The sequence below is a fragment of the Littorina saxatilis genome, linkage group LG3 (assembly GCF_037325665.1).
Source record: "Littorina saxatilis isolate snail1 linkage group LG3, US_GU_Lsax_2.0, whole genome shotgun sequence".
Lineage (NCBI taxonomy): Eukaryota > Metazoa > Mollusca > Gastropoda > Littorinimorpha > Littorinidae > Littorina > Littorina saxatilis.
Genome location: NC_090247.1, coordinates 4,496,293 through 4,522,781, shown reverse-complemented (window position 1 = coordinate 4,522,781; position 26,489 = coordinate 4,496,293). Strand labels below are relative to the sequence as shown.

General features: G+C 42.9%; 2 protein-coding genes across 2 annotated transcripts in view; both read left to right on the top strand.

Moving 5' to 3' along the window:
- The first annotated feature begins 1,791 nt into the window (after positions 1-1,791).
- LOC138961077 (multidrug resistance-associated protein 1-like) lies at positions 1,792-6,118 on the top strand. The gene is made up of 6 exons (XM_070332671.1): positions 1,792-1,881; positions 2,255-2,392; positions 3,452-3,598; positions 4,390-4,474; positions 4,968-5,034; positions 5,807-6,118. Exons 1-6 carry the CDS (start codon positions 1,792-1,794, stop codon positions 5,937-5,939), a joined length of 660 nt encoding a protein of 219 aa, XP_070188772.1. The 3' UTR covers positions 5,940-6,118.
- A 267-nt stretch (positions 6,119-6,385) lies between these two features.
- The window catches only part of LOC138961439 (uncharacterized), a 20,658-nt gene continuing 554 nt past the window's right edge, over positions 6,386-26,489 (top strand). Inside the window, exons 1-13 of the mRNA XM_070333088.1 lie at positions 6,386-6,649; positions 7,092-7,259; positions 7,576-10,080; positions 11,708-11,942; positions 13,335-13,645; positions 18,818-19,023; positions 20,039-20,165; positions 20,824-20,925; positions 21,372-21,512; positions 22,853-23,011; positions 24,164-24,330; positions 24,929-25,123; positions 25,847-26,489. The exon at positions 25,847-26,489 is cut by the window's right edge and continues 554 nt beyond it. Of these exons, the coding sequence (XP_070189189.1) occupies positions 6,455-6,649; positions 7,092-7,259; positions 7,576-10,080; positions 11,708-11,942; positions 13,335-13,645; positions 18,818-19,023; positions 20,039-20,165; positions 20,824-20,925; positions 21,372-21,512; positions 22,853-23,011; positions 24,164-24,330; positions 24,929-25,123; positions 25,847-25,961 (4,626 nt within the window). The 5' untranslated portion in view covers positions 6,386-6,454 and the 3' untranslated portion in view covers positions 25,962-26,489. The remainder of the gene's footprint in view (positions 6,650-7,091; positions 7,260-7,575; positions 10,081-11,707; positions 11,943-13,334; positions 13,646-18,817; positions 19,024-20,038; positions 20,166-20,823; positions 20,926-21,371; positions 21,513-22,852; positions 23,012-24,163; positions 24,331-24,928; positions 25,124-25,846) is intronic.

Here is a 26,489-nt window from a genome sequence, read left to right as displayed (position 1 = left end):
GTATTGTATCCGTCGCGATATAACCTTCGTGGTTGAAAACGACGTTAAACACCAAATAAATAAAGAAAGAAAGAAAGAATTGTATTGTATTGTATTGTATTGTATTGTATTGTTAATTTAATTTTGTATCGTAAAATTAAAAGCATATGGGTTGCCGTGTAAATTATTTGGCTTGCCATCTCAGATGAGTCATGCCTTTAACATGGGATATGTCAATTCCTCCACTGTGACACATCATGTGTCACGCACCAATAACTGTCAATTCCTCCACTGTGACACATTATGTGTCACACACCAATAACTGTCAATTCCTCCACTGTGACACATTATGTGTCACACACCAAAAACTGTCAATTCCTCCACTGTGACGCATCATGTGTCACACACCAATAACTGTCAATTCCTCCACTGTGACACATTGTGTGTCACACACCAACAACTGTCAATTCCTCCACTGTGACACATTGTGTGTCACACACCAACAACTGTCAATTCCTCCACTGTGACACATTATGTGTCACACACCAATAACTGTTAATTCCTCCACTGTGACACATTGTGTGTCACACACCAATAACTGTCAATTCCTCTACTGTGACACATCATGTGTCACACACCAACAACTGTCAATTCCTCCACTGTGACACATTATGTGTCACACACCAAAAACTGTCAATTCCTCCACTGTGACACATTATGTGTCACACACCAATAGCTGTCAATTCCTCCACTGTGACACATTATGTGTCGCACACCAACAACTCTACAGTCCGGAGGCTTTCTTTGTAGCATGATAATTCACCGATGAAATTATTTTTTGAATCCACTGATGTCAATCTGAATAAAATATTGTATCAAGAAATGCCTGCTCTGCAAAGAAAGCAGTGAGGGTGTTGATTATTGGTATGTGTGTGAGAGCGAGGGTGGTCTTATCCCACGTATAAGCGAAAGGCAGATATGAGACAGAGAGCAGAACTTTACTGTTTTCAAAGGAAGCACTGTGCCTTTAAAATAAAATCCACGCTGTCTCACAGGTACTGACGGTTTCCAGCAAAGGTCGTCGAGATTCGCCTGAAGGGGAGATAATCAACCTGGTCTCTGTCGACACACAACATATCACCGTGTTTCTGGGTTTTCTCCCTTACGCTTGGTCTGGGCCGATACAGCTTGGTCTTTCCGTCTATTTTTTGCACAGAACTATCGGCTTGGCTGCTTTCGCTGGTGAGTTTACATTGTTTTTCGTTCGTCGAGATTTAACGAAAAAAATCTATCATTGTCTGACAGATTGAAACAAAGTTCTGAAGCAAAAAATCTGGTATGTACACACACGGTGGAAATGTACGTATCTTTGTCAGAATGACTGAGCCTTTCAAAACTTAGAACGTTTTTTCTTAAAACGTTCCAACAACCTACCTTTCTTGTTTTTTTGATTCTGAGCCTTTCTTAAGCAAAATTTTAAGCAAGTGGCGCTAGAGGAGAGCTCGGACGTCTTCCCAAGGGAATTCTACGGATATAAGCCGTCGGCCTTCAATTTGAAAGTTTCAAGGTTCGAATCCCAGATGGGTTAAGGTCATACACGTAAAAGCCCACTAGTGCAAAAAACATTTAGGAGTTAGAGCCCATGAACGCAGAAGAGGGAGAAGAAGAAGAAGGTTGATGGATTGGTGTTTGTGTACACGAGTCATGTAGGCTTTGCCATTTGGTACATATTTCGGTACCTCTTCCAGCTTTGATCTCTCTTTTTCAGGTGCGGGGTTGCTGTTTGTTCTCTTACCGGTGAACGCATGCTTGATGTCCAGACTAGGCGCGCTGCAGACACAACTGATGGACCACAAAGACTCCAGGCTGAAGATGGTCACTGAAATTCTAGCCGCGATAAAGGTAAAGGGATGTATCCAGATGAACTTAATATTGTTTCTTGTGTGATGAGAGGTGTACGCGCGTGTACCTGTTTGTTTCTATGTTGCTTTTTTAATTGTTTTTATGTTTGTGTTTTTCCATGCATCCTTTTAGTTCCCCTCTTTTTCTTACTTTTCTATTTCTTTCTTTTCTTTCTCTGTTTATTTGTTTCTTCCTCTCGCTCTCTTCCTCTCTCCATCTGTCTGTCTGTTTATCTGTCTGTCTCTGTCTATCTCTGTCTGTCTCTCTCTGTTTGTCTCTCTGTCTCTGTCTCTCTGTATGTCTGTTTGTCTGTCTGTCTGTCTGTCTGTCTCTTTCTCTCTTCATTGTCTATTTGTTTGTTTGTTTCTTGCAGACGGTGAAGGTGTATGCATGGGAGCGGGTCCTGGGCTCACGTGTGTGTGGTGCCAGAGAAGGCGAGCTGCACGTGCTGAAACGAGTAGCGCTGCTAGACGCCTCGCAGACAGTGCTGTGGACTCTGGCACCGTTCTTGGTGAGTACTTGTCTGGTTGGCTGTCTGGTTGGCCGTTTTCTTCTTGGTTGGCTGCATGTGTGCTTATTTGTGTGTATCTCTGTCTGTCTGTCTGTCTGTCTGTCTGTCTGTCTGTCTGTCTGTCTGTCTGTCTGTCCTTCTGCCTGTCTTTATCTCGGTTTGTCGGTCAGAATTTTCTCTCTGTCTTTCCCTGTAGCTGTCTGACCATTTTTCCCCGTTTATTGTTTCTCTACAAATATGTCTGTCGACCTCTTTCTGACGGTATTTGTCTTCGACAAACCTTGACCTTCCCTGTCAGTAACTCGCTGCTTCTCTGTCACACAACACACCACTGCTTCTGCATGTCACAATTAGGCTGCGCCTATTTGAGTACGTATATAGAGAATACCACATGGCTTGCTGTGTCGTACCAGATTTACACGATTTCTTTTTTAAATATTGAACTGCGAGCGAAAGCGAGCTGTTCACTATTTGAAAAAGCAACGAGTGTAAATCTGGTACGACACAGCAAGCCATGTAGTATTCTGTTTTTCTTACATACTGTATTTCGTGTATTTTACTGAAAATGTCCTGCAGTCGAGGCAGCTAAATTGAAGACGCTTGTTTTGGAACCTCGATCTCTTCTAAAGCCTCGTGTAATCTATTACGACAAAGCAAGAAACGTCACTCTGAAAGTGTGGCGTGACGTGTTAGTTCTAAAGATTCATCGAGGGTAATTTGCGAGCGCAATTTTTCTTTCTATAATGACGTTTGTCTCGGTGACTGTGGCATCATAAGCAGTGGAAAAACAGGTCCCTGCCAGACTTGCTTGACATGACCTCATTTACATGATATACACACGTGTGATTTGAACGATTATTATCTCACGGGTGTCTCTCTCACGTATGTAGGATAATCATATTTAGATAACAAGTTATTATGGTTATCAAATCAGCTGAAAAAGCTGGTACTTGATAAAAAACAGAACCTACATAATTTGTCCTTTATTCTTACCTTAACGTTTCGAAAAACAACATGCATCGAAGAATAAAATTTAAAAAAAACTATTTTTGTCTGCAGATGTCTCTGCTGACGTTTTCCACGCGGGTCTTCTCTGACGAAAGTACTGGTGTGACGTCACAAGAGGTGTTTGTGACGTTGTCCTATCTTAACATCATGCGAAGCGCCGTCACTGTGGCTCCCATGGTGTTTACTGATCTGGTGAAGGTATGTTTTAAAACGGAGTCAGGGGCAAACATCCACGTGCACACGCGCACGCGCGCACACACACACACACACACACACACACACACACACATACACACACACAAACACACACACGCGCACACACACACACACACAAACAAACACACACACACACACACACACACACACACACACACACACACACACACACACACACCATCAATCAATCAATATGAGGCGTATATCGCGCGTATTCCGTGGGTACAGTTCTAAGCGCGGGGATTTATTTTTTTATTTTATTTCTATTTTATGCAATTTATATCGCGCACATATTCAAGGCGCAGGGATTTATTTATGCCGTGTGAGATAGATTTTTTTTTTACACAATACATCACGCATTCACATCGGCCAGCAGATCGCAGATATTTCGGCGCATATCCTACTTTTCACGGCCTATTATTCCAAGTCACACGGGTATTTTGGTGGTCATTTTTATCTATGCCTATACAATTTTGCCAGGCAAGACCCTTTTGTCAATCGTGGGATCTTTAACGTGCACACCCCAATGAAGTGTACACGAAGGGACCTCGGATTTTCGTCTCAACCGAAAGACACACACACACACACACACACACACACACACACACACACACACACACACACACACACACACACACACACACACACACACACACACACACACACACACACACACACACACACTCACACACACACACACACACACATTGTCTGTCTGTCTCTATTTTTGTCTGTCTGTTTTGACCTCTAATTGGTTTACTATATTTTTGCAGGCGGCGGTTTCGCTGAAGCGACTAGAACGGTTCTTGAACCACACCGATATAGAACCAGACAACGTCCTAGTAAATCCAATGCAAGGTAATCTGAATGTAGTTCCATCTTGTAGATCTATGTGAATGTCTCTGTCTGTGACTCTATTTCTTTGCCTTTGTCTCTGCCAGGTCTTTCTGTCCGCGCAGTTCTATACGTATTTCTTTCTGTGTGCGTCTGTCTGTCTGTTTGTCTGTCTGTCTGTCTGTCTGTCTGTTTGTCTGTCTATCGTTCTGTTTGTCTGTGTTTTGTCTGTTTATCTGTCTATCGTTCTGTCTGTCTGTGTCTGTCTGTCTGTCTGTCTGTCTGTCTCTCTCTCTCTCCTCTCTCTCTCTCTCTCTCTCTCTCTCTCTCTCTCTCTCTCTCTCTCTCTCTCTCTCTCTCTCTCTCTCTCTCTCTCTCTCTCAGATTTTGCAGAGGAAACCCAAACAAGCCATCACAGTTAACCAAAAACTGAGCAAAATACTGGTACTTCAAAAAGTAATTTAGGCCTCTGGCATCATTTTCAACAATATGTTGTACTTTGTTTCCTTTTATTCAGAGACAGTAGTGGCCATTAGCAACATTACCTGTTCCTGGGATAAAGATGCAGATCCATGTCTGAAAGGGTAAGTATGGCTTCATATTTATTTATTGCTCATGTTTTTGTTTTTGACTGAAACACACACATCCGGACGAAAAGCCATTTTTTTCTTAAGAAAAGACGTATACGTAGTTAATTGATAGAAAGAAATAATGTCTTGAAGTGTAAGTATTGCATAAGCCTTTTTTTTTGAAAACCCGATTTTGTCTTTTGGAATAAAAATAGCCCTCACCGATCAGGTGAAAGCAAACACCCTTGTGATTTGAAAGCTATGAAGGTAGCATTTTTCATATAAACTGGCGTATTACGATTTGTACCGTTACTACTGCAAGGCAAAGGAGGCACTTTTGTGCAAAACTGCTGTCAGAAGATACATAGTGCTTTTAGTTATGCACTATAGAAATCTCCTTAATAAAAAAATACATTCAGAAACTATTTTTCTCTCCTAGTTCAACGTATTGCTGTACTACGAAGAAGAACCTTTTGGTCTGAGCGTACACACGCAGTAACGCAGAATGGTTCTTCTCCCACTGTTCAACGTTGCAAGTCTAAGACGAACATGTTGATTGGTGCTGACATTAAAAGAAAAGTCTGAGTGCATTTACGAATGCAGAACATTGTTTGTTTTATTCTAATTGTTCAACGTATCTACCGAAACCCAAACTCCCCCCCCCCCCCCAACCCCCTTCAGCACCCCGCTACCTCTCAAAAAAAAGAAGAAGAAGAAGAAGAAAAAAAAGGTCTGCTAATAATATTTAGATTGGTAATTATGACCATGTAAAACTGATTGTTTTCAGGATGTCAGTGCAAATCGAGGAAGGCAGCCTGGTGGCGGTGGTGGGACCCATGGGGTCAGGAAAGTCCTCCCTGCTGGCGGCAATCTTGGGGGAGCTGCACGTGCAGAGTGGCAGCGTCACTGTCAACGTATGACGCGTTGTTGGACATGACGAGCAAATAAAATAATAAAACCTCGAACCCTCTAAATGCGGACGTGGAATGCGTTTCCCAAGCTGAGTGGAATCCCCCTTTTACTGAGCTTCAGTGACGCCAGTTATCACTCATATTGAAACTTTGATGGTGCTAACCTATCAAGTCATTAAATAAGTCTCAACATTGCCTGCATGGGGATATCTTTGAGTTCTTTTCTCTTTTGCTATGTTCATCCATTTTTGATGCTTCCGTTCCTTTGTTGTTGTTGTTGTTGTTGTTGTTGTTGTTGTTGTGTTGTTGTTGTTGTTGTTTATGTCGTTGTTTGTGTCCTTGGTGTATTACGCTCGTCGATTGGTAGGTAGGTAGTATTGCTGCCTAGTAATGTTGTTGTTGTTGTTGTTGTTGTTGTTGTTGTTGTCCTTGTTGTGCTTGTTGTATTAAGCTCCTCGAATGGTAGGTTACTGGGATTTTAGCTTAGCTGCCTCGCTTTGCCGCTTCATCATGCAGTCATCGGAATGTATTGCCCGCAGTGCGCCGTATCGTACGTGCCCCAGCAGCCGTGGCTGAGACAGGGGACAGTGAGGTCCAACATTCTGGGCCTTGACCAACACATGGACACTGGTCGCTACAACACCACCGTGGCCGCGTGCGCCCTCTCCACGGACCTGACGACTCTACCTGCTGGGGACCGGACAGAAATCGGCGAAAAGGTGCGCGTTAAATACAATGCGTGTGCCTTCGCGAGGGAGGTTTTACGTTGAGACAGCTACGAGACAGTGGGTTTAAACAGTATTGTATCCCAAGACGTGTTAACGAAGATAAACTTATAAATGTTCTCTTATAGACGAAAGAATAAAGTGGCTGACGAATTAGGCTTTTGAATTCAAATGGGTTTTTTTTAAAAAGGGAGATATGGTTCAGAGGTTAGTTATGCCCAGAGTATTTCAGAAAGAGGGAGTTGTGGGTTTTGTGTGTGTGGGTTGGTTTTTTTTTTGGGGGGGTGGGGGTGGGGGGGAGTATAACTAGCATAAAAGTTAATAAACTTATACTGTGGCACAGGATCTTAATCACTGAATCAGCAAGACGAATGCAAAGACTGAGAACGATTCAAGAGACCGTTGACTTTGTTTTCTGTTTTTTTGTTGTTGCCAGGGTTCAACTTTAAGTGGAGGTCAGCGGCAGAGAATCAACCTTGCACGCGCTGTGTACGAGTCACGTGACCTGTATCTGATGGATGATCCAATCAGCGCAGTGGACCAGCGCGTGGGACTTCAGATTTTCCACGATCTCATTGGTCAGAAAGGGCTTCTGCGCGATGCGGTGAGGCTTTTTTGCTTGTCAGTTTGAACATTGTAGAAAGAAAGAAAGAAAAATGGGGTGGCGGGGGAGAGAAAGAAAGAGAGAGAGAGAGAGACAGACACACAGACAGACAGACAGACAGACAGACAGACAGACAGACAGACAGACCAAAACTGAAACAAAGTTCGGAAAGGAAGGAGACGGGCTTGGATAAGGTTACGGATAAGGTTGCTTTTTCCCAGGGGAAAGCGAGCTTCCATAAAGACGCGCTACAGATTTGGTGTTTAGAAGGATGCTATAATTTACTGATAGTTTTGTTTTGTCCTTCATCCTGCAGACTCGTATCGTTGCAACAAGTACACTTCATTGGCTGCCCGAGGCTGACGTCATCCTGGTGATTTCAGAAGGAGAGTTGGTGGAAAAGGGAGACTACCACGAACTCTTGTCAAAAGGAGGCTATTTCTCCAAGCTCATGAATTCCGATAAGACCCGAAGTTTAAAACGGTTAAACAAGGCTGCGGGAAAGAAAATCCCAAGCAAAACGGAGAGAGTCACTTCAACAGGAGTTGTGGCGAAAACTGGAAACGCAAAAGAGAACATTGAGAGGAGCCGTGGTCTTCGTACAAAGCAGAAGAAAGTAGGTTCGGCCGTGTCCCTGTACCGCGCAAAAGACGCAGAAAGTCGCATTGATCGTGACGGTAAAAGCGAGGCCAAGGTTGTCACTGCACACATGGAACACGAAGCTTGCTGGTTTGACGTTGCTAGAAGTGTCAAAAGAGCTTCTGTGACACAACAGCCTCAACCCATTCCTGCCGTGCCAGATCCGGGCAGGGAAGAAAGGCGCAGACATACTGTTGCTGGTAATCCGTTTTCAACTGTACTGGACAAAAAGGGAACAGAAACTAACGGATTTTGCACAACTGTGGTAGAAAGTCCGTCACAGCCAAGTCAAGCTGAAAATTCGCTTCCAAAAGAAAACCAAGAAGGGACAAAACTGGGTCTCAAAGACTCACTGCTGGCCGAAAACCAAGGGTCCGTTAAGTGTCCGCTGAAGTCTGTGAGTAGACTCTGTCGTCATCATTTTATCGGGGAAGATGAGCGACTGAACGAGAAGCAAACGCACTTGACGCTTTCCAGTCACATTGTTCAAGCTGCCCAGTCGCAGCTGTTCGCAAACCTCAGTCGCCTGCTGGACCTGACCGGCCCTGGGGAAGCACACTCATCACGTCTAGATCCCTACGTATGTGCCAGCGCACCAATGAGTAGATCAAACAGTCCACTTCCGAGTGACGCGTTTGATTTGCGATCGACTCAACCCAGTCCCACTGCAGAGTCCCGAGAAAGACGCTCTTCCAGAAGATCGAGTGTTCCTGCTCAGCAGATTCAAACTCAGGGCAATAGCAGCCTACAGAAGACAAGCAGAGCCACCGAAACCGTGAGAAGTACTGAGAGTTTAAATTCATCTCTACCTTCTGACACGATCACCGCCGACCCCAGTACTTCAGAAACCACGGAAGACAACAGTGCCGCTGAATCCAACGCTCATTCCCAAGTGACAGTTATTCTCAATGATATTGACGACGAGAAAAGCTTGATGTTGAGCGAGGACAGTAGTCAAGCGAGCAGACCAGAGACTCACAAAACGTCTCAACTGTCTGAAAGAGACACTGACCAATCCAGTACTTCTGAAGACAGAGAGGACATCCATTCCATCGAATCCAGTGTCATTCGTCTACCGAATGATTTTGAGAGCGAAGAAAGCTTGGTGCAGACAGATTGTAACTCTCCACTAATGAGACCGAGAAGTCCAGTCACCTACTTGCTATCTGACATGCACAGCAATCATCTCGACGCTTCTGGGGAGTCGACTGGAGATACTGAGGTCGACATCAGCGGCAGTTTGTCCGATCAGACGAAGAAGGACATTCGCTTTGGTGATTCCCACGACAATGGCATATTGATGTGCAGAGGAAACTCTCCGGAAATCACCTCAGAGGAATCGTCTGTTGGACAATCTCTGGGACCAATTTCTCTCGGATCAATGGACCAAAGAGAAACCTCCGTTCTGTCCAATAGTTCTGATAGTGAGAACAGCTGTTTGGTAATGAGGTATGACATGACAGCCGCAGAATCAAAAGACGAGACGCATACTTGCCAACTGACAGATACAACTCATGACAAAAACTCTTCGATGCCGACAACAGACTCCCTGAAACTGAGCGAAGACACATGCGCCAGCAGCTCGCGCTGCGATATGTCTCTGGACTGTATTGTAGAAGGAGACAGAAGAATGCAGTCAGCTGACTCTTCCCAAACTTTCGGTGGACAGGGTCCAAGAGAAGAAGACGACAAGACAGCTGCAGTGGACCATTCTGGGAAGAGCTGTGAAGAAAAAGGCTGTTTTATGTCTACAGCTGTCTTTAATGAAAACGAAAAGAACCCAGCAAACACGGATGTGAGCCCACAAATTCCAACTAAACCACAATCCGAAAACTACGACAGGAGCGACGACAACGACGACGACAACGAAAGCACACACGAAGAATCCGACAACGATACGTCTACATCGACTCTAACAGACAAATCAGACGACGAAGACGACGACGAGGAAAACAGAGACAGCTTCATGCAGACCCTAATCGAGCATTCCGAAGGTGTGCTGGCGGGATGTGACGTCAGCGAGTCACGTGAGCACGCGCTGGAAGCTTCTCTGACCTCGTGCAGTCGGTCAGGGGCGGCATGGCGGCTGAGAGAGATGTTGACCAGTACGTCGTGTGAGCCACTGACCAGAGGAAGACAGCATCACACTCTTGTGGACGAAGAGCATGTGCAGAATGGAAAGGTAGGGAAGTTGATTCGCATCTGTATAGAACAAAAGGCTTTAATATTTCGTCGAAAACTATAATGCCTTACTCGCATGATTTTGTTCTCAGATGCAGTTCAGAAGAAAAAAAGATTGATTGATTGATTGATTGATTGATTGATTGATTGATTGATTGATTGATTGATTGATTGATTGATTGATTGATTGATTCATTCATTCATTCATTCATTCATTCATTCATAATTATTCTTGTATTTGCTTATTAGTTTCTATGTTTCTAAGCTTGTTTCTTTACCCTTCTGGTTCCTTCATCCCTTCTTTCTTTGAAAGGCACATGACTGAAATAACATTTGCATGCGCACACACACACAAAAGAGCATTCTGAGAGAGGTGAAATACATGTCGAGACATAAGAGCATTCTGAGAGAGGTGAAATGTACGCCATGGAAGAATGTGCTCAGCGATTGTGTTTACATTTAAAGGTGCTCTCCTTCCCGGGGCAACAACCCAGTACACCACCACATCTTTAGCCAGGCTTCTGTTCGGGATAAGAATATCCTTTTGAACCGGCACGGTTGGCCTAGTAGTAAGGCGTCCGCCCCGTGATCGGGAGGTCTAAGACTTTAAAATTGGCAATCTAGTGGCTGCTCCGCCTGGCGTCTGGCATTATGGGGTTAGTGCTAGGACTGGTTGGTCCGGTGTCAGAATAATGTGACTGGGTGAGACATGAAGCCTGTGCTGCGACTTCTGTCTTGTGTGTGGCGCACGTTATATGTCAAAGCAGCACCGCCCTGATATGGCCCTTCGTGGTCGGCTGGGCGTTAAGCAAACAAACAAACAAACAAACAAACAATATCCTTTCGCTGTGATACATACCAAATATGGACAGCCTAGCTGCCTTCTGTGCAGAGTGGGACCCTGTTGCTGCATGACTTCCATATAACTAACACTTAGGCCAAACAAAAAAATAGGTCTGTTTACGGTAACATAGGCCCAAAAAATAGGGTCGGTAGGTCGGGATTTTTTTTTCTTTTTATTTTCTTTTCCAAAAAGCCATATTTTTACGTTATTTTGCACAAAAAAAAACAAGGTTTTTTTCCCAAATGCCCAAAAAAAAGTCTAGGGTCGCGCGAAAAAACTAGGGTCGGTCGGGTTACCGTAAACAGACCTATTTTTTTTTTTGCCTTATCAAATCTGCAAAATGAAATGAAGTAAAGATGTTTCGCTCATCACAAGAAAGACACGGGCGGTGTATTCTGTGTACATACGGTCAAGTGAAAGGATGCTCTTCTCAGACGTCAAACCCTGGACAGAGAGATTCGTGTTGAGGTACAAAAGAATGGACATGATAATATGTTTGATTCAGCTGCTGACGTATTTTACTGAATGTTCTTTAGGCCAAAAAAAAAATAGGTCTGTTTACGGTAACCCGACCGACCCTAGTTTTTTCGCGCGACCCTAGACTTTTTTTTTGGCATTTGGGGAAAAAAAAATAAAAAATTAAAAAAATCTTGTTTTTTTGGCAAAATAACGTAAAAATATGTTTTTTTGGAAAAAAAAAAAAAATCCCGACCTACCCACCCTATTTTTTTGGCCTATGTTACCGTAAACAGACCTTTTTTTTTGTGGCCTTATTAACCTACAGGTCAAGTGGCAAGTGTATTCTGCAATCGCTCAAGCTCTGGGCGGACTCTGCTGTATTATCATGACCGCTTGCTACGTTCTGTACCACGTGACCTCCGTGGCAGCAAACTATTGGCTGAGTTACTGGACTGACGAGATGACGTACAACGTGACGTCACTTCAGTTTGACAGTGTTGACGTCATCAACAGCAGTGCATTCTACCTTGCTGTGTATGGTGCTTTTGGGGCTGGACAATGTGAGTTTGGTGTCTGGATATGGGTGTATATGTTTCTGTCATCCTTTCACTTTGTTTAATCGTTTGTCTTAATTTGCTTAATAATTATGTTTTGAATAAACAGTAGGCCTACATTCTTTCAGCGTGTATGTACGTTGGTTATCGTTGATTCAGTATTTCTACACATTTAGTATTATTAATCATGAACATAAATAACGATACATTTCAAACCTTAAGTGATTTTTTTTTCAATATTAAGAATACAAAATTATGAAAGTGTGAAAGTTATACAAAGAATTATAACAAAAATATTTAGAAAGAAAGAAAGAACAAGTCGCGTAAGGCGAAAATACAATATTTAGTCAAGTAGCTGTCGAACTCACAGAATGAAACTGAACGCAATGCAACGCAGCAAGACCGTATACTCGTGGTCCACCGCTCACAGCATTGGCAGTGAAATTGACAAGAAGAGCGGGGTAGTGGTTACGCTATGCTGCATAGCACGCTTTTCTGTACCTCTCTTCGTTTTAACTTTCTGAGCGTGTTTTTAATCCAAACATATCATATCTATATATTTTTGGAATCAGGAACCGACAAGGAATAAGATGAAAGTGTTTTTAAATTGATTTCGAAAAAAAAAATTTGATAATAATTTTTATATATTTAATTTTCAGAGCTTGTTTTTAATCCGAATATAACATATTTATATGTTTTTGGAATCAGCAAATGATGGAAAATAAGATAAACGTAAATTTGGATCGTTTTATAAATTTTTATTTTTTTTTACAATTTTCAGATTTTTAATGACCAAAGTCATTAATTAATTTTTAAGCCACCAAGCTGAAATGCAATACCGAACCCCGGGCTTCGTCGAAGAGTACTTGACCAAAATTTCAACCAATTTGGTTGAAAAATGAGGGCGTGACAGTGCCGCCTCAACTTTCACGAAAAGCCGGATATGACGTCATCAAAGACATTTATCAAAAAACTGAAAAAAACGTTCGGGGATTTCATACCCAGGAACTCTCATGTCAAATTTCATAAAGATCGGTCCAGTAGTTTAGTCTGAATCGCTCTACACACACACACAGACACACAGACACACAGACACACACACAGACACACGCACATACACCACGACCCTCGTTTCGATTCCCCCTCGATGTTAAAATATTTAGTCAAAACTTGACTAAATATAAAAAAGAAAGCAAGAAGGAAAGAAAGCAAGACTTACGCACTTGCAGAACTCTGATGAGAAAACACTTGAAGTTGAATTTTTTTCTTTCTCAATTTCTTTCCCATTGTCTGTCTCTCTTATGTTGCCCTTTCTTTCTCGCTTTCGTTTCTTTCATAGTGTATATATGTAAATACACAAGTTATTCACGAAACTGTGATAATGTATCTTTTTTCAAGGCATCTTTGTGGTGACCTACGCACTGCTGCTGGCATTCAGGCGTGTAGGAGCTTCTCGGGACATACACAGAGCTCTCCTCGACAGCGTTCTAGACTCTCCTCTTGCCTTCTTCCACCGGAACCCGGCGGCGCGCGTGCTCAACCGGATGTCACGTGACCTGGAAGTGTTGGATACCGAAATGTGGTGGGCCATTGAGGTAGTCTTGGACAGCCTGTGTCACGTGATCAGCACGTGCGTCGTCGTCTGTCTCGGTTCACCGTATTACCTTCTGGTCATCCTGCCGGTCTCTGCTGCCTATTATTTCATACAGGTGAAGGTCACGAAAGAGCCCTTACCACCTTTACCACTACCCCAGTACAGAGAGAGAGAGAGAGAGAGAGAGAGAGAGAGACAGAGACAGAGAGAGAGCGAGAGAGAGAGAGAGAGCGAGAGAGAGAGAGAGCGAGAGAGAGAGAGAGAGAGCGAGAGAGAGAGAGCGCGAGAGAGAGAGACAGAGAGAGAGTGAGACATACAGAGAGAGAACGAGAGAGAGACAGACAGACAGAGAGAGAGAGAGACAGACAGACAGAGAGACAGACAGACCGACCGAGAGAAAGAGAGAGGGAGAGATGGAGAGATTAACGCGTTTATTGCATTTAGGCAACATGCCCCTTGCAATGGGGGGAAAAACGTGGCAAAAACAACGTCAAGGACAAACATAAATGTAATACTGGTGGACTATCTAGTCCATCAGAAAAAGTAATTGTGATATTATATAATATGTACATTACAATGACGGCCATAGCCGGTTAAATAGTGTAGTTAAGTTGTCGCCTTTTCTGCTATTGTTCAGGATTTGCAATCAGCTCTTGTCTAAGTTTTAAACAATCAAAAATAAATGATGCCAGCATTTCCTGATTTTCAATATTCATTAAGTTGACAAAATTTCTAGCTCTCAAACAATTATTGAATAGAATGTTTAAAGAAAACTGTTGTCTTATATTTGAATAGGCTTGGCAGGCGAAGATGAAATGAATTTCATCCTCCTCCGCCAGACCACACAAGGGACATAATTCTAATCGTCTATTTACATTGTATCTGTGCCTGTTGCAATATAAGTCGTTTATGCCAACTCTAAATCGGACCAGAACGTCTCTATAACGTCTAATATGCAAACTTGATAAGTAATGTTCATACTGTAAAATAGTTTTGAAGCTTCGATAGGTCACAAATCGTTCACTATCAAATAACTTTGCATGCCAGTCTTGTTGATAGCAATCGAGCAAACGCTGCTTAAGCATCTTCAAAAAGCCAGTTTTATTACCGACCTGCTGCTCAATCCAAGAATAGCCAAAACCCAGGCGAAACACATGGTTTTTAATGTCACTAGCCCAAGTCTTAATCCCTCTTTCCTCTAAACGTTTAAGATGATCGTAAATTGCTCTTGGAATTCTATGGGAAGGCATTTCTAATAGTTTTAGCCAGTATTTAATTGCTTTCATAAGGGAATTAATAAAAAGTGGGTGTCTGCCCAATTCACCATATATCATGGTATTATGCGTTTTCTGACTCACTGATAAGAGTTTCTTGCATGCATACATTTGGACCCGTTCAATTTCCGCAATTTCTTTTACACCCCATATTTCGGACGCATACAAAAGAGCAGGCTGAACTTGGAGGTCGAACAAACGCAAAAATACTTTTATATCATTACATTCTATTCTCCATAATGCCCGTAAAATATCCATCACTTTTTTCTTTGCTCGAGCAGCGATTTGCTCCATTGCTGTACATATTGAAAGTTTAGTTGTCAGTGTAAAGCCTAAGTAAGTGTAAGAGTTAACCACTTCTAGTAGATCACCGTTTAAATACCATTTCTCACGCGCTGCTAGGTAGCCTCCCTTGCGGAATACCATCACTTTAGTCTTACTAAGGTTGACTGACAGTCCCAGTCTACCGGAGGCCCTAGCAAGCACATTTAACTGGTTCTGCAGGCCAACAACCGTGTGTGAAACAAGGGCTAAATCATCTGCAAATAGTAAAGCGAAAATTTCTTCTATTAGGTTAGATATAGTGATGCCATGTCTTCCGTCTCTTTTTAATTCTTCAGCAACCTCGTTAACAAATAGGGCAAAAATTTTCGGTGACAATAAACAGCCTTGTTTCAGACCGATTGGTGATCCAAAGAACTCTGTATAGTCCTGACCAGCTCTGACGCAGCAGAGAACATTTTCATACATGCTCTTTAAAATTTTAAGCATTTTTCTAGACAATCCTTTCCGGCATAAGCATGCCCATAGCTTGTTTCTATTAATAGAATCGAATGCCCGACGGTAATCTATGAAAGCAACAAAAACCTTTTTATTTTGCGCTAAACTTTTCTGGATTATAGTGTAAAGTGAGAAAATGTGATCAACAGTCGAGTATCCGGCTCTAAAGCCTGCTTGTTCTTCTACAATTTGTTCAGTTTCTTCCATCCACTGCGTCAGCCGCTTGTTCAAAATGTGCGTGAATATTTTACTGACAACACTAACAAGAGAAACACCTCTATAATTTCCCGGATCGTCTGTGTCCCCTTTTTTGAAAATAGGCACAATGATGGACTTGGACCAGAATTCCGGGAAATACCCTGTTTCAAGAAGAGCATTGAGGTAGTCATGTAAAAAAGGCATTACATTAATAGTCTTTATTACTTCAGCAGGTATTCCGTCCCAACCACTTGCTTTGTTTCGTTTGAGGTGTCCTATAGCATCCTTAATTTCTTCAGAAACAATAGGTCTGTCTGTTATGTGACAATAGTCTGTCGGCTCTGCATTTATAATTATATCTTCTTGGTCGCTTTGGTTTTCATCATTCGCGTTTAACAGAGTTTCAAAATGTTCCTGCCATTGGTCTAAACTAATGTTAGCTTTAGGTTGGGATTTTCTCAACATTGTGCGTACAGTACTCCAGAATTGGAGACCATCACCAGAAGAATCGACTAAAGCATTAACTTGTCTTTTTTTGAAGCACTCCTTTTTTTCATTCAGTAATTCTTTATATTCTTTCCTATAATGACAATATACTAACCTATTCAAATCCGTTTTCGCTTTTCTATACTCTCTCAAAGCTCCTCTTGCTCCAGTTTTTTTCAACCTACAATCATTATCAAACCAAGATGGGTCTTTATAAGAATCAAATGGCCTAATGACCCTTGTCATACACTGGGACACGCGAGACAAATAGCAGGTAAACGCTTCAATTGCATTATTCAAATTAGCAGAATTAAGTGATGTCCTCGCTTGGTTAAGTAGGGATACAGCCTCGTCAGATTCCGCTGCCTCCATCAGCAAGGTTCTCTTGTCTTCCTGCCAGACGATTTTCGTTGTCTGCTTTTGTCGCGCCTGCCCCGGTGTCTGCACTGGCCCCGGCTTGCTCGATATGTTGAGTTCCACCGGTAAGTGCTGTGACAAGATTTCTTGGCCAACGGTCAGGTGGAGATTCAACTGTAACAATTCATGAGAACACAGAAAATAATCAATTACACTGCTTCCAGTAGGGGAAATGTATGTAAATTTACCCTCTCTATCCCCGTTACAAAAACCATTCAAAATCGCCAAGTCGAAAATTTCACAAAAGGTTAACAAATAACTTCCAAACTGGTTCGGGGTTTTATCCTCGGACTGTCTTTGAGGGCCGGTTTCAATGGTGTTGTTTTCCCAAGGGCGACTATCCGGTTCTACATCTGATAAGTATGGATTCGCATCACCCACCCTACTGTTCAAATCCCCGCATACAATAAAGTGCACATCTTTATATTCCTGTATCATATTTGATACACAAGTATCCACCGTAATAATGTCACAATTAATCTCTGCTTGTTGATACCACTTCGAGTTCTGTGGGTGCACGTATGTAAAGATAATTACCACATCAGATAACGTGTTCAGTAATTTCTTCGAAAATTTGCAGCATACTATGTTAGAGAGAGAGAGAGAGAGAGAGAGAGAGAGAGAGAGAGAGAGAGAGAGAGAGAGAGAGAGAGAGAGAGAGAGAGAGAGAGAGCGAGAGAGAGAGAGAGCGAGAGAGAGAGCGAGAGAGAGAGAGCGCGAGAGAGAGAGACAGAGAGAGAGAGTGAGACATACAGAGAGAGAACGAGAGAGAGACAGACAGACAGAGAGAGAGAGAGACAGACAGACAGAGAGACAGACAGACCGACCGAGAGAAAGAGAGAGGGAGAGATGGAGAGAAAGAGAGAGAGAGAAAGAGAGAGAGAGAGAGAGAGAGGGGGGGAGAGAGAGAGGGGGGGAGAGGGTCAGGTTGGGGTGGATTGTGCATTGTTCTAGTGTGGGTCTATGTCTGTGTCTATGTCTGTCTGTGTGTTGCATCATGTTCAAAAGTGCTTGGGTATTGCCTGCCTTGTGTGTACAGGAAGGACATTTTTAATTAGAACGTTGAAATATGAACACGTGTTGTAACATCTGCGCTCTTTCGCGTCTTACCAATTGTCAGTACTATTTGATCAGAAGGACATATTTAACTTTCTGTGTTTTTTTGTCTATTTTCATCTGTTATTCCTATTGTGTCGTTGAGCCAGTCGAGAATGACCTTACCCACAGCACAAAGGATCACTCCAGGGCCGGACTAGGCAAAGAGGAGGGGGGGGTTGCCAGTGGTGGCCCAGGGGGACATCCCCCCTGGCGGCAGGGGCGGATCAGTTAATTTTATGACTGGTTTTTTTCAAAAGTATATTGTGAAGATATGGGTGTGAAGGCGCGAAGCGCCGAGCCGACGGCGCGAAGCGCCTAGCTTGCTAGGGGGGTCCGGGGGCATGCCCCCCCGGAAAATTTTGAAAAAAAGGATGCAAAATGGTGCAATCTGGTGCATTCTGAGGATGATCATTACCAGTTTCAGGCAGCAGATTTTGTCACTGATTAATACCCCAAAAATTGAAACTCAATGTAAAATAAAGAAATGCATACCTCATTCAATATTTTTATTATTTGGCTGGGGGGGGGGGGGGTCCGGAAACCCTAGAACCCACCCCCCCCACCCCCCTCGTTGTGGGGGTCAGGGGGCTTCGCCCCCTGAAGCTGACGGGTAGGTCATATTCTGAGATAGGAAAATGGTCGCTCCTTGCATGAAACGGCATAAAATAAGCAATAATAAAAAAAAAATTAAATAAGTAAGGTACATGTTTAGGCTAGGGGGGGGTTGCGCAACCCCCATAACCCCCCCGGTAGTCCGGCCCTGCACTCTATGGTGGTCTTTCAGCGTTCGTCTCCGCTCAAAGCAAAGATTCTGTTAAATAGATTTTCATCTGTAATCTCGCCGATCCAGACCAGTGTTATAGTTTAGCCTATTTTCATACATAAAGTTTAAGTTTGATTTATTGAACCTTGATGTGAAAGTCCACTTTAAATTTGCATAAAACCTGTTGTTGTTGTTTTTGGGGGGTGGGGATTTTGAAACGGTCGCAGCAAAAACTGATTTGATCTCGTTCGTGTGTTTCGTTTCTTGTTAGCGCTATTACATCGGAACCTCTCGCCAGCTTCGTCGTCTTGAAGGCAAGACTCGCTCCCCTGTGTTCACTCACCTCAGTCAGATGATAGACGGTAGCGTTGTGTTGCGAGCGACGGGCACCCAAGCCACTGAACACGCTTACCAAACTGCTGCCTCTCTGGTCGACTCCAACCTGAGGTTCACTTCTGCTTGTAACACGGCTGGTCGGTAAGTGTGTGTGTGGGGGGGGGGGGGATGAGAGGCGTTGTGTGTGTGTGTGTGTGTGCGTGTGTGTGTGTGTGTGTGTGTGTGTGTGTGTGTGTGTGTGTGACAAGTCGCGCTAACAAGATGTGCGCATGTTGTAGGATAGTCGGCCACCTGCACGTCTAGCAGAATGGTCAAGGTCTTTCAAGTATAGAGCATGGACACTGTACCTGGGTCTGCACATAAAACTGACCCATGTCCGACCCGTTCTGGGCTCAATCCCGTGATCCGAGGCTCACAAGTCAAGTGCTCTACCAACTGAGCTACCCGGGACCTTATGACCACAAGTCAAGTGCTCTACCAACTGAGCTACCCGGGACCCTATGACCACAAGTCAAGTGCTCTACCAACTGAGCTACCCGGGACCTTATGACCACAAGTCAAGTGCTCTACCAACTGAGCTACCAGGCCCCTACCCCCCGCGGGTTAGGGTGAGTCCCATATTGGTTGGGACGAGAAAGAATTTACCCGATGCTAACCAGCATGTCGTAAGAGGCGACTAACAGGTTCTGTTTCTCCTTTTACCCTTGTTAAGTGTTTCTTGTATAGAATATAGTCAATGTTTGTAAAGATTTTAGTCAAGCAGTATGTAAGAAATGGTACGTCCTTTGTACTGGAAACTTGCATTCTCCCAGTAAGGTCATATATTGTACTACGTTGCAAGCCCCTGGAGCAATTTTTTGATTAGTGCTTTTGTGAACAAGAAACAATTAACAAGTGGCTCTATCCCATCTCCTCCCTTCCCCCGTCGCGATATAACCTTGAATGGTTGAAAACGACGTTAAACACCAAATAAAGAAAGAAAGAAAGAAAGAACAGGCCCCTAATATAAGTATTTGTGAGCTCTGAATTGAAAGGTCGTGAAAACGTTTAACATTATTGTCTGCAACTCAAAATGAATGAAACAAACATGGTTTAAGATTTTCTCTTTATGTTTGAATGGTTTTACATTTTCTGATTCAGACTCTTTTTTTCACAGATGGCTTGGAGTGCGGGTGGCGGCTATCGGGGTGGTGATTGTAGGGGTGGCTGCCTCGCTTGGCGTTGCCTTGAGAAATAGATGGTCTGGAGGCTTGCTTGGGCTTGCTATCACCTACGCTCTGGATGTCAGTTTCACTTTTTGTGTATATCCTTCCGGTATATTTACTTATTTTGCTTATCTCAGTTGAACATGGTTACAGAGTCCAACTGTGAGTTTTATTAAGCGCCTACGATCCAGAAAGAAACCCAGTCAAGAAAGCAATCAAATCATCTCAAATAAATTTAATCAATCGGTTAATCTGCCAGTTGCTCAAGTATCAAAAAGAAAGAAAGATTAGTTTATGGAACGTTAACAAAATCAAAAAACAAGAAAGGTAAGTTGTTGTTTTTAATTAATTTTAATTTTGTTGTTGAGGAATTTTGGACCGTTGGCAGTCTCTTTGTGTTTGGATTTCTGGAACGTTAACTTATAGACAAAACAAAACATTCACACAAAACAATCACTAAATTAAATATGAATGTTTTTGTCGATTATTAAACGTTCCATAAACGTACCTTTCTTCATTGCCTCAATCTAGATTTGGGAACATTAGCAGTTTATCTTTTTCTCATTCGATCTATTCACTGTAAATTCCTTTTATTTTTAATTCAGTTTTGAAGTTAAAACAGTACGACATTGCCTGCTCAGTTACATAATCTTTTTTGAAATGGTTCTTCAATGATTTGGTTGAATAAAAAGGTTACGTGTAGTCAATGAAAACGATTGCTTGCGTTCTTTGACAGGTCACAGAAAACCTGAACTGGCTAGTGCGCATGGCAGGTGACCTGGAAACGAACGCAGTTTCCGTGGAACGAATGTTGGAGTACACTTGTCTGACCCCCGAGGTACAATACAAACTACTGTGTCTGACCAGTGTTGTTGATCTGTCTGTCTTTTTGCGAGAGAGAGTTATAGTGTGTGGGTGTGTGTACTTCATCTCTCTTTCTCTCTCTCTCTCTCTTTCGCTCTCTCTCTCTTTCGCTCTCTCTCTCTCTCGCCTCGCTCTCTCTCTCGCTCTCCTCGCTCTCTCTCTCTCTTTCTCTCTCGCCTCGCGCTCTCTCTCTCTCTCGCCTCGCTCTCTCTCTCTCTCTCTCTCTCTCTCTCTCTCTCTCTCTCTCTCTCTCTCTCTCCCTGCCCATTCATTTCATGCCTCTCTGTGTTGATTCCGCAAGTCTACCCGTTTTTCTGTCCACGTTTTGCGCGCTTGTATACATGACCGTATCAGTCGAGAATAAGGTACTCTATAATCTGAATGAGAATTATTTTCTTGTTACGTTTTCATCCTGTATAGATGAGCTTTCCAACGGTGACACCTCAAGTCTCGTGGCCCAAGGAAGGGAGGATACAGTTCATCAACCTCTCGGCCAGCTACTCCTCCGACTCTCAGCGCGTTCTCAGGGGCATTGACTGCATGATTCAACCGGGGGAGAAGGTGGGTGTAGTCTGGCGTAAGGGGCCATCGTCATTCGGATGGTGTGTTTTTATATTTAGTCAAGTTTTGACTAAATATTTTAACATCGAGGGGGAATCGAAACGAGGGTCGTGGTGTATGTGCGTGTGTGTGTGTGTGTGTCTGTGTGTCTTTGTGTGTGTGTGTGTGTAGAGCGATTCAGACTAAACTACTGGACCGATCTTTATGAAATTTGACATGAGAGTTCCTGGGTATGAAATCCCCGAACGTTTTTTTCATTTTTTTGATAAATGTCTTTGATGACGTCATATCCGGCTTTTCGTGAAAGTTGAGGCGGCACTGTCACGCCCTCATTTTTCAACCAAATTGGTTCAAATTTTGGTCAAGTAATCTTCGACGAAGCCCGGGGTTCGGTATTGCATTTCAGCTTGGTGGCTTAAAAATTAATTAATGACTTTGGTCATTAAAAATCGGAAAATTGTAAAAAAAAACAAAAATTTATAAAACGATCCAAATTTACGTTTATCTTATTCGCCATCATTTGCTGATTCCAAAAACATATAAATATGTTATATTCGGATTAAAAACAAGCTCTGAAAATTAAATATATAAAAATTATTATCAAAATTAAATTGTCCAAATCAATTTAAAAACACTTTCATCTTATTCCTTGTCGGTTCCTGATTCCAAAAACATATAGATATGATATGTTTGGATTAAAAACACGCTCAGAAAGTTAAAACAAAGAGAGGTACAGAAAAGCGTGCTATCCTTCTTAGCGCAACTACTACCCCGCTCTTCTTGTCAATTTCACTGCCTTTGCCATGAGCGGTGGCCTGACGATGCTACGAGTAAAATGGCATTGCGTTCAGTTTCATTCTGTGAGTTCGACAGCTACTTGACTAAATATTGTATTTTCGCCTTACGCGACTTGTTTCTCTCTGTTTTATGTCTCTCCACAATTTCTGCATCATTTGTTAGAATGTCAAACATGCATAATTATGAAAAGCATTTTAAGGGATGCTATAATATATGTACTATCGATCTGACCGTTTGACGGCCGCTGAGTAACAAGGGTCACGATCAAACAAAAATGGAAGCAACGTTTCCCAGTGGACGTAATTGAACCCAACCGTCACAAAGAGCGCTCTTTCTTAGCCTACTCTACGTCACGTCATTAAGGTTTTAAAGCACTTGCTTTTAGTATGCTTTTACAGTGTGTGCAGTCTTCATGCGCGGTAGTATTATTTGCAACGCAGAATCTTATGGTATAACTTTGAAAGGGATCTGTGAGCCTGTGTTCTTTGGTATTATTCCTTGAAATATCTGAGAAAAAAATATTTCCTTCAAAATGACGTCAGGTTGGCGTGGTTGGCCGCACGGGAGCAGGAAAGACGACACTGTGGGGCGTGCTGCTCGGCCTGATGACGTCAACAGAGGGCGCTATCCTCATCGATGACGTAGACACTCGCTCTGTACCGTTACAGGATCTGCGCTCTCGCGTCGCTGTCATGCCTCAGGTTGGATGCAAGTTTATATATCCGCTTCTTACATTTTTACACCCCCGGTATAGGGGTGTGTATAGGTTTCGCTCGATGTGTTTGTTTGGGTATTTGTTTGGGTGTTTGTTTGGGTGTTTGTGTTCGCAAGTAGATCTCAAGAATGAACGGACCGATCGTCACCAAACTTGGTGAACAGGTTCTATACATTCCTGAGACGGTCCTTACAAAAAATTGGGACCAGTCAAACACACGGTTAGGGAGTTATTGGTGGATTAAAATTATACAAGGACTTATAGAGGCACACCCCCGTTGGTCAAAGGGAAATAACCATTCTCACTGCCACCAACTGAGAAGGTTATTTCCCTTTGACAGGGGTGTTTTTCCTATCGGAGGAATTTCTTGTTTTAAGAAGTTTTTGAATCTTCTCGTGTTATTACTGCAAAATACATACATTTCTTCTTGTGTGAACGATCATGTTAACCTTCTCAGACCTGACACACAATGAGAGCATCCTTCCTCTTTGACACATAGGAGAAATCAGCACCCTGGCTGTAGTCTCTGTGGAGTGGGGCTGTGTGTGTGTGTGTGTGTGTGTGTGTGTGTGTGTGTGTGTGTGTATGTGTGTGTGTATGACTGTGTGTGTGTGTGTGTGTGTGTGCGTGTGTGTGTGTGTATGTGTGTGTGACTGTGTGTGTGTGTCTGTACGTGTGTGTGTCTGTGCGTGTACGTGTGTGTGTGCGTGTGTGTGTGTGTGTGTGTGTGGATGTGTCTGTGTGCATGTGTGTGTATGTGTGTGTGTGTGTGTGTGGGGGGGTGTGCGTGTGTGTGAGCGAGCGCGCATGCGTGCACGCGTGGGTGTGTGTGTATGTGTGTGTATGTGTGTGTATGCGTGCGAGTGTGTTTGTGTGTGTGTGACTGTGTGTGTGTGTGTGTGTGTGTGTGTACGTGTACACGTGCGAGTGTGTGTGTGTGTGTGTGTTTGTGTGCGTGTGTGTCAATAGATGTAGAAGTTATTAGCATTTTAGTGGTTGCATTGTTGGGGTCAACCTGTACTAAGAAATTGAGAGTTACAGGTGTAACCAATTAAGGACATATGTTTTGTGTTATGAAGTACAGATTTAACGTTTTTGATTGTAGCTGTGGGACTTTTTATTTTTACTGTGTGTGAAGGAACCACTTATTTTAAACGCCTCCGTCCGAATGAACCTGGATCCAACAGAAGAGGCAAGCGACAGCGCGATGTGGGCGGTGCTGAGACAGACCCAGCTAGCCAATCACGTGTGTGCTCTGCCTGGAGGGTTGGACTACATCTGCCAATCGGGTGGCCTGGGCTTCAGGTAAGCCATGTATGCAAATCACTGCTTTTGACAGATCTCATCTCTATCAGAAAAAAAGAAATTCTAATGAGCTTTGTAAAAACATAACGCGCTTGAGTAATCTCCATTAGTCTAACGTACTAGTCCAATATATTTCGTATTGACCAAACTGTCCACTCATTTAATGTATTTAATCATATGGTGTTTCTCTATTCTTTTTGGCAATTATATCTTATTACGGAGTTTTCTGTCTGAAATCGACAAATATTTAACCAGTCACAGTCAACCAATCGTTCTTCGAAAACTGCTTTTTATTCAAGAGTCTGTGAGTATTCTTGCAGCTTAATTTAGGAAAAACATCTACGGATTTAAAATAAATAAAAGCCACGGAAACTACTACATGTATGTGCTTGCAACAGATCTGTTTCGAATTTGAGAGTGGTGGCAATGTTTCAACAACAACAACAAAAGCTTTAAGGGAACCAACCGTTTAAATTGTTTTCCACACGAAGATTTCACCTAACTGTTAGATGTGCATGTAATATGACGTTGTGGCATTCCTGTCGGGTTGAATTTAAAGATTTCAAAATGTCACCAAACTCTTGTTCTGCCATTACAGCGCTGGTCAGCGACAGTTGCTGTGTCTCGCGCGAATCCTCTTACGTCATTGTCGTGTCATCGTGCTTGACGAAGCTACGTCTTCGGTGGACGTGGAGACGGATGACGTCATTTGTCAGACGATCCAACTGGCATGCAAAGAATGCACCGTTCTAATTGTGTCGCACCGACTGAGTACCGTCATGCACTGTGACAGGTATTTGTTATGTCATATTTTGCCCTTTATAACAGTTGTCAGTATGATTTGTAATTCTTCATAACTTTATGAAACAGCTAGTAAGATAAAAATAATTGTGTCAAAAACCCAAAGCTAACCCTAAGCTTAATAAACAGCGAGACGAAAGGGTGTGTGTGTGTGTGTGTGTGTGTGTGTGTGTGTGTGTGTGTGTGTGTGTGTGTCTGTGTGTGTGTGCGTGCGTGTGCGCGCGCTTGTATATGTGTGTGTGTGTGTGTGTGTTCATTCATCGTCCCCCCGCGGGTTAGGGGGAAGAATGTAGGCCTACCCGATGCTCCGCAGCATGTCGTAAGAGGCGACTAACGGATTCTGTTTCTCCTTTTACCCTTGTTAAGTGTTTCTTGAAAAGAATATAGTCAATGTTTGTAAAGATTTTAGTCAAGCAGTATGTAAGAAATGTTAAGTCCTTTGTACTGGAAACTTGCATTCTCCCAGTGAGGTCATATATTGTACTACGTTGCAAGCCCCTGGAGCAAATTTTTGATTAGTGCTTTTGTGAACAAGAAACAATTAACAAGGGGCTCTATCCCATCCCCCCCTTTCCCCGTCGCGATATAACCTTGAACGGTTGAAAACGACGTTAAACACCAAATAAAGAAAGAAAAAAAAATCATTCATCGTTGTCTGTGCCCATCTGATGTGTGTGTATGACAATATTATATATCCACATGTGGGTGTGTGCAGGGTGATGGTGCTAGAGCAAGGTCGCCTGGCAGAAATAGACACTCCCTCACGCCTGCTCCACGATCCATTCTCTCACTTTTCCAGGCTGGCTGCAAGCTGCAACATGAAGCAGTGACGTCATAAAATCTAACCTGGAGTGACGTCATCAGTACAATAATATTGACGGGCCTCAAACATGCTGGTCCGCTCAGAGCTCCTGTTGAAGCAAAGATTTGCATTTTTACGCAGAACCTTTAGTGTTGCCAGCCAAAAGAAACTTTATGCGGTTTTTCAGAAACTACTATTTCCCGTGATCACGTTCTGAGTCTAAAGATGGTGTGCGGTATGCCAAAATGGAACCAAAGACCATGTTTTGTCATTTTCTTACGCGATCAAACTTAATGTTTTAACTTAAACTACCCAAGATAGAAAGAAGTCTCTCTCTCGTCGAAACTTAGGCTACATAGGTTTAGGTTTCTGGGCGTAATTAGTTCACATGCGGGGGCTAATCGAGTCTTAAGCTGTCCCGCCAGGACAATGATAAATTCGTACAAAAGTTAAGTTTTTACTCCTTGCAAGAAGGAAGAAGGTAAACGAAGTTAGGCATCATTTCAAATGGATAGATGCCTAAAGCATGTTTGAAAACCCTAGGGGCTCCGCGCAG

What these genes read in the sequence shown, in the direction of transcription:
- LOC138961077 (XM_070332671.1), top strand. Translation starts at nt 1,792, where the DNA reads ATGTCCAGACTAGGCGCGCTGCAGACACAACTGATGGACCACAAAGAC. An exon ending in AAATTCTAGCCGCGATAAAG is followed by an intron (nt 1,882 to 2,254) that starts GTAAAGGGATGT and finishes TGTTTCTTGCAG; the next exon opens with ACGGTGAAGGTGTATGCATG. An exon ending in TGTTTACTGATCTGGTGAAG is followed by an intron (nt 3,599 to 4,389) that starts GTATGTTTTAAA and finishes ATATTTTTGCAG; the next exon opens with GCGGCGGTTTCGCTGAAGCG.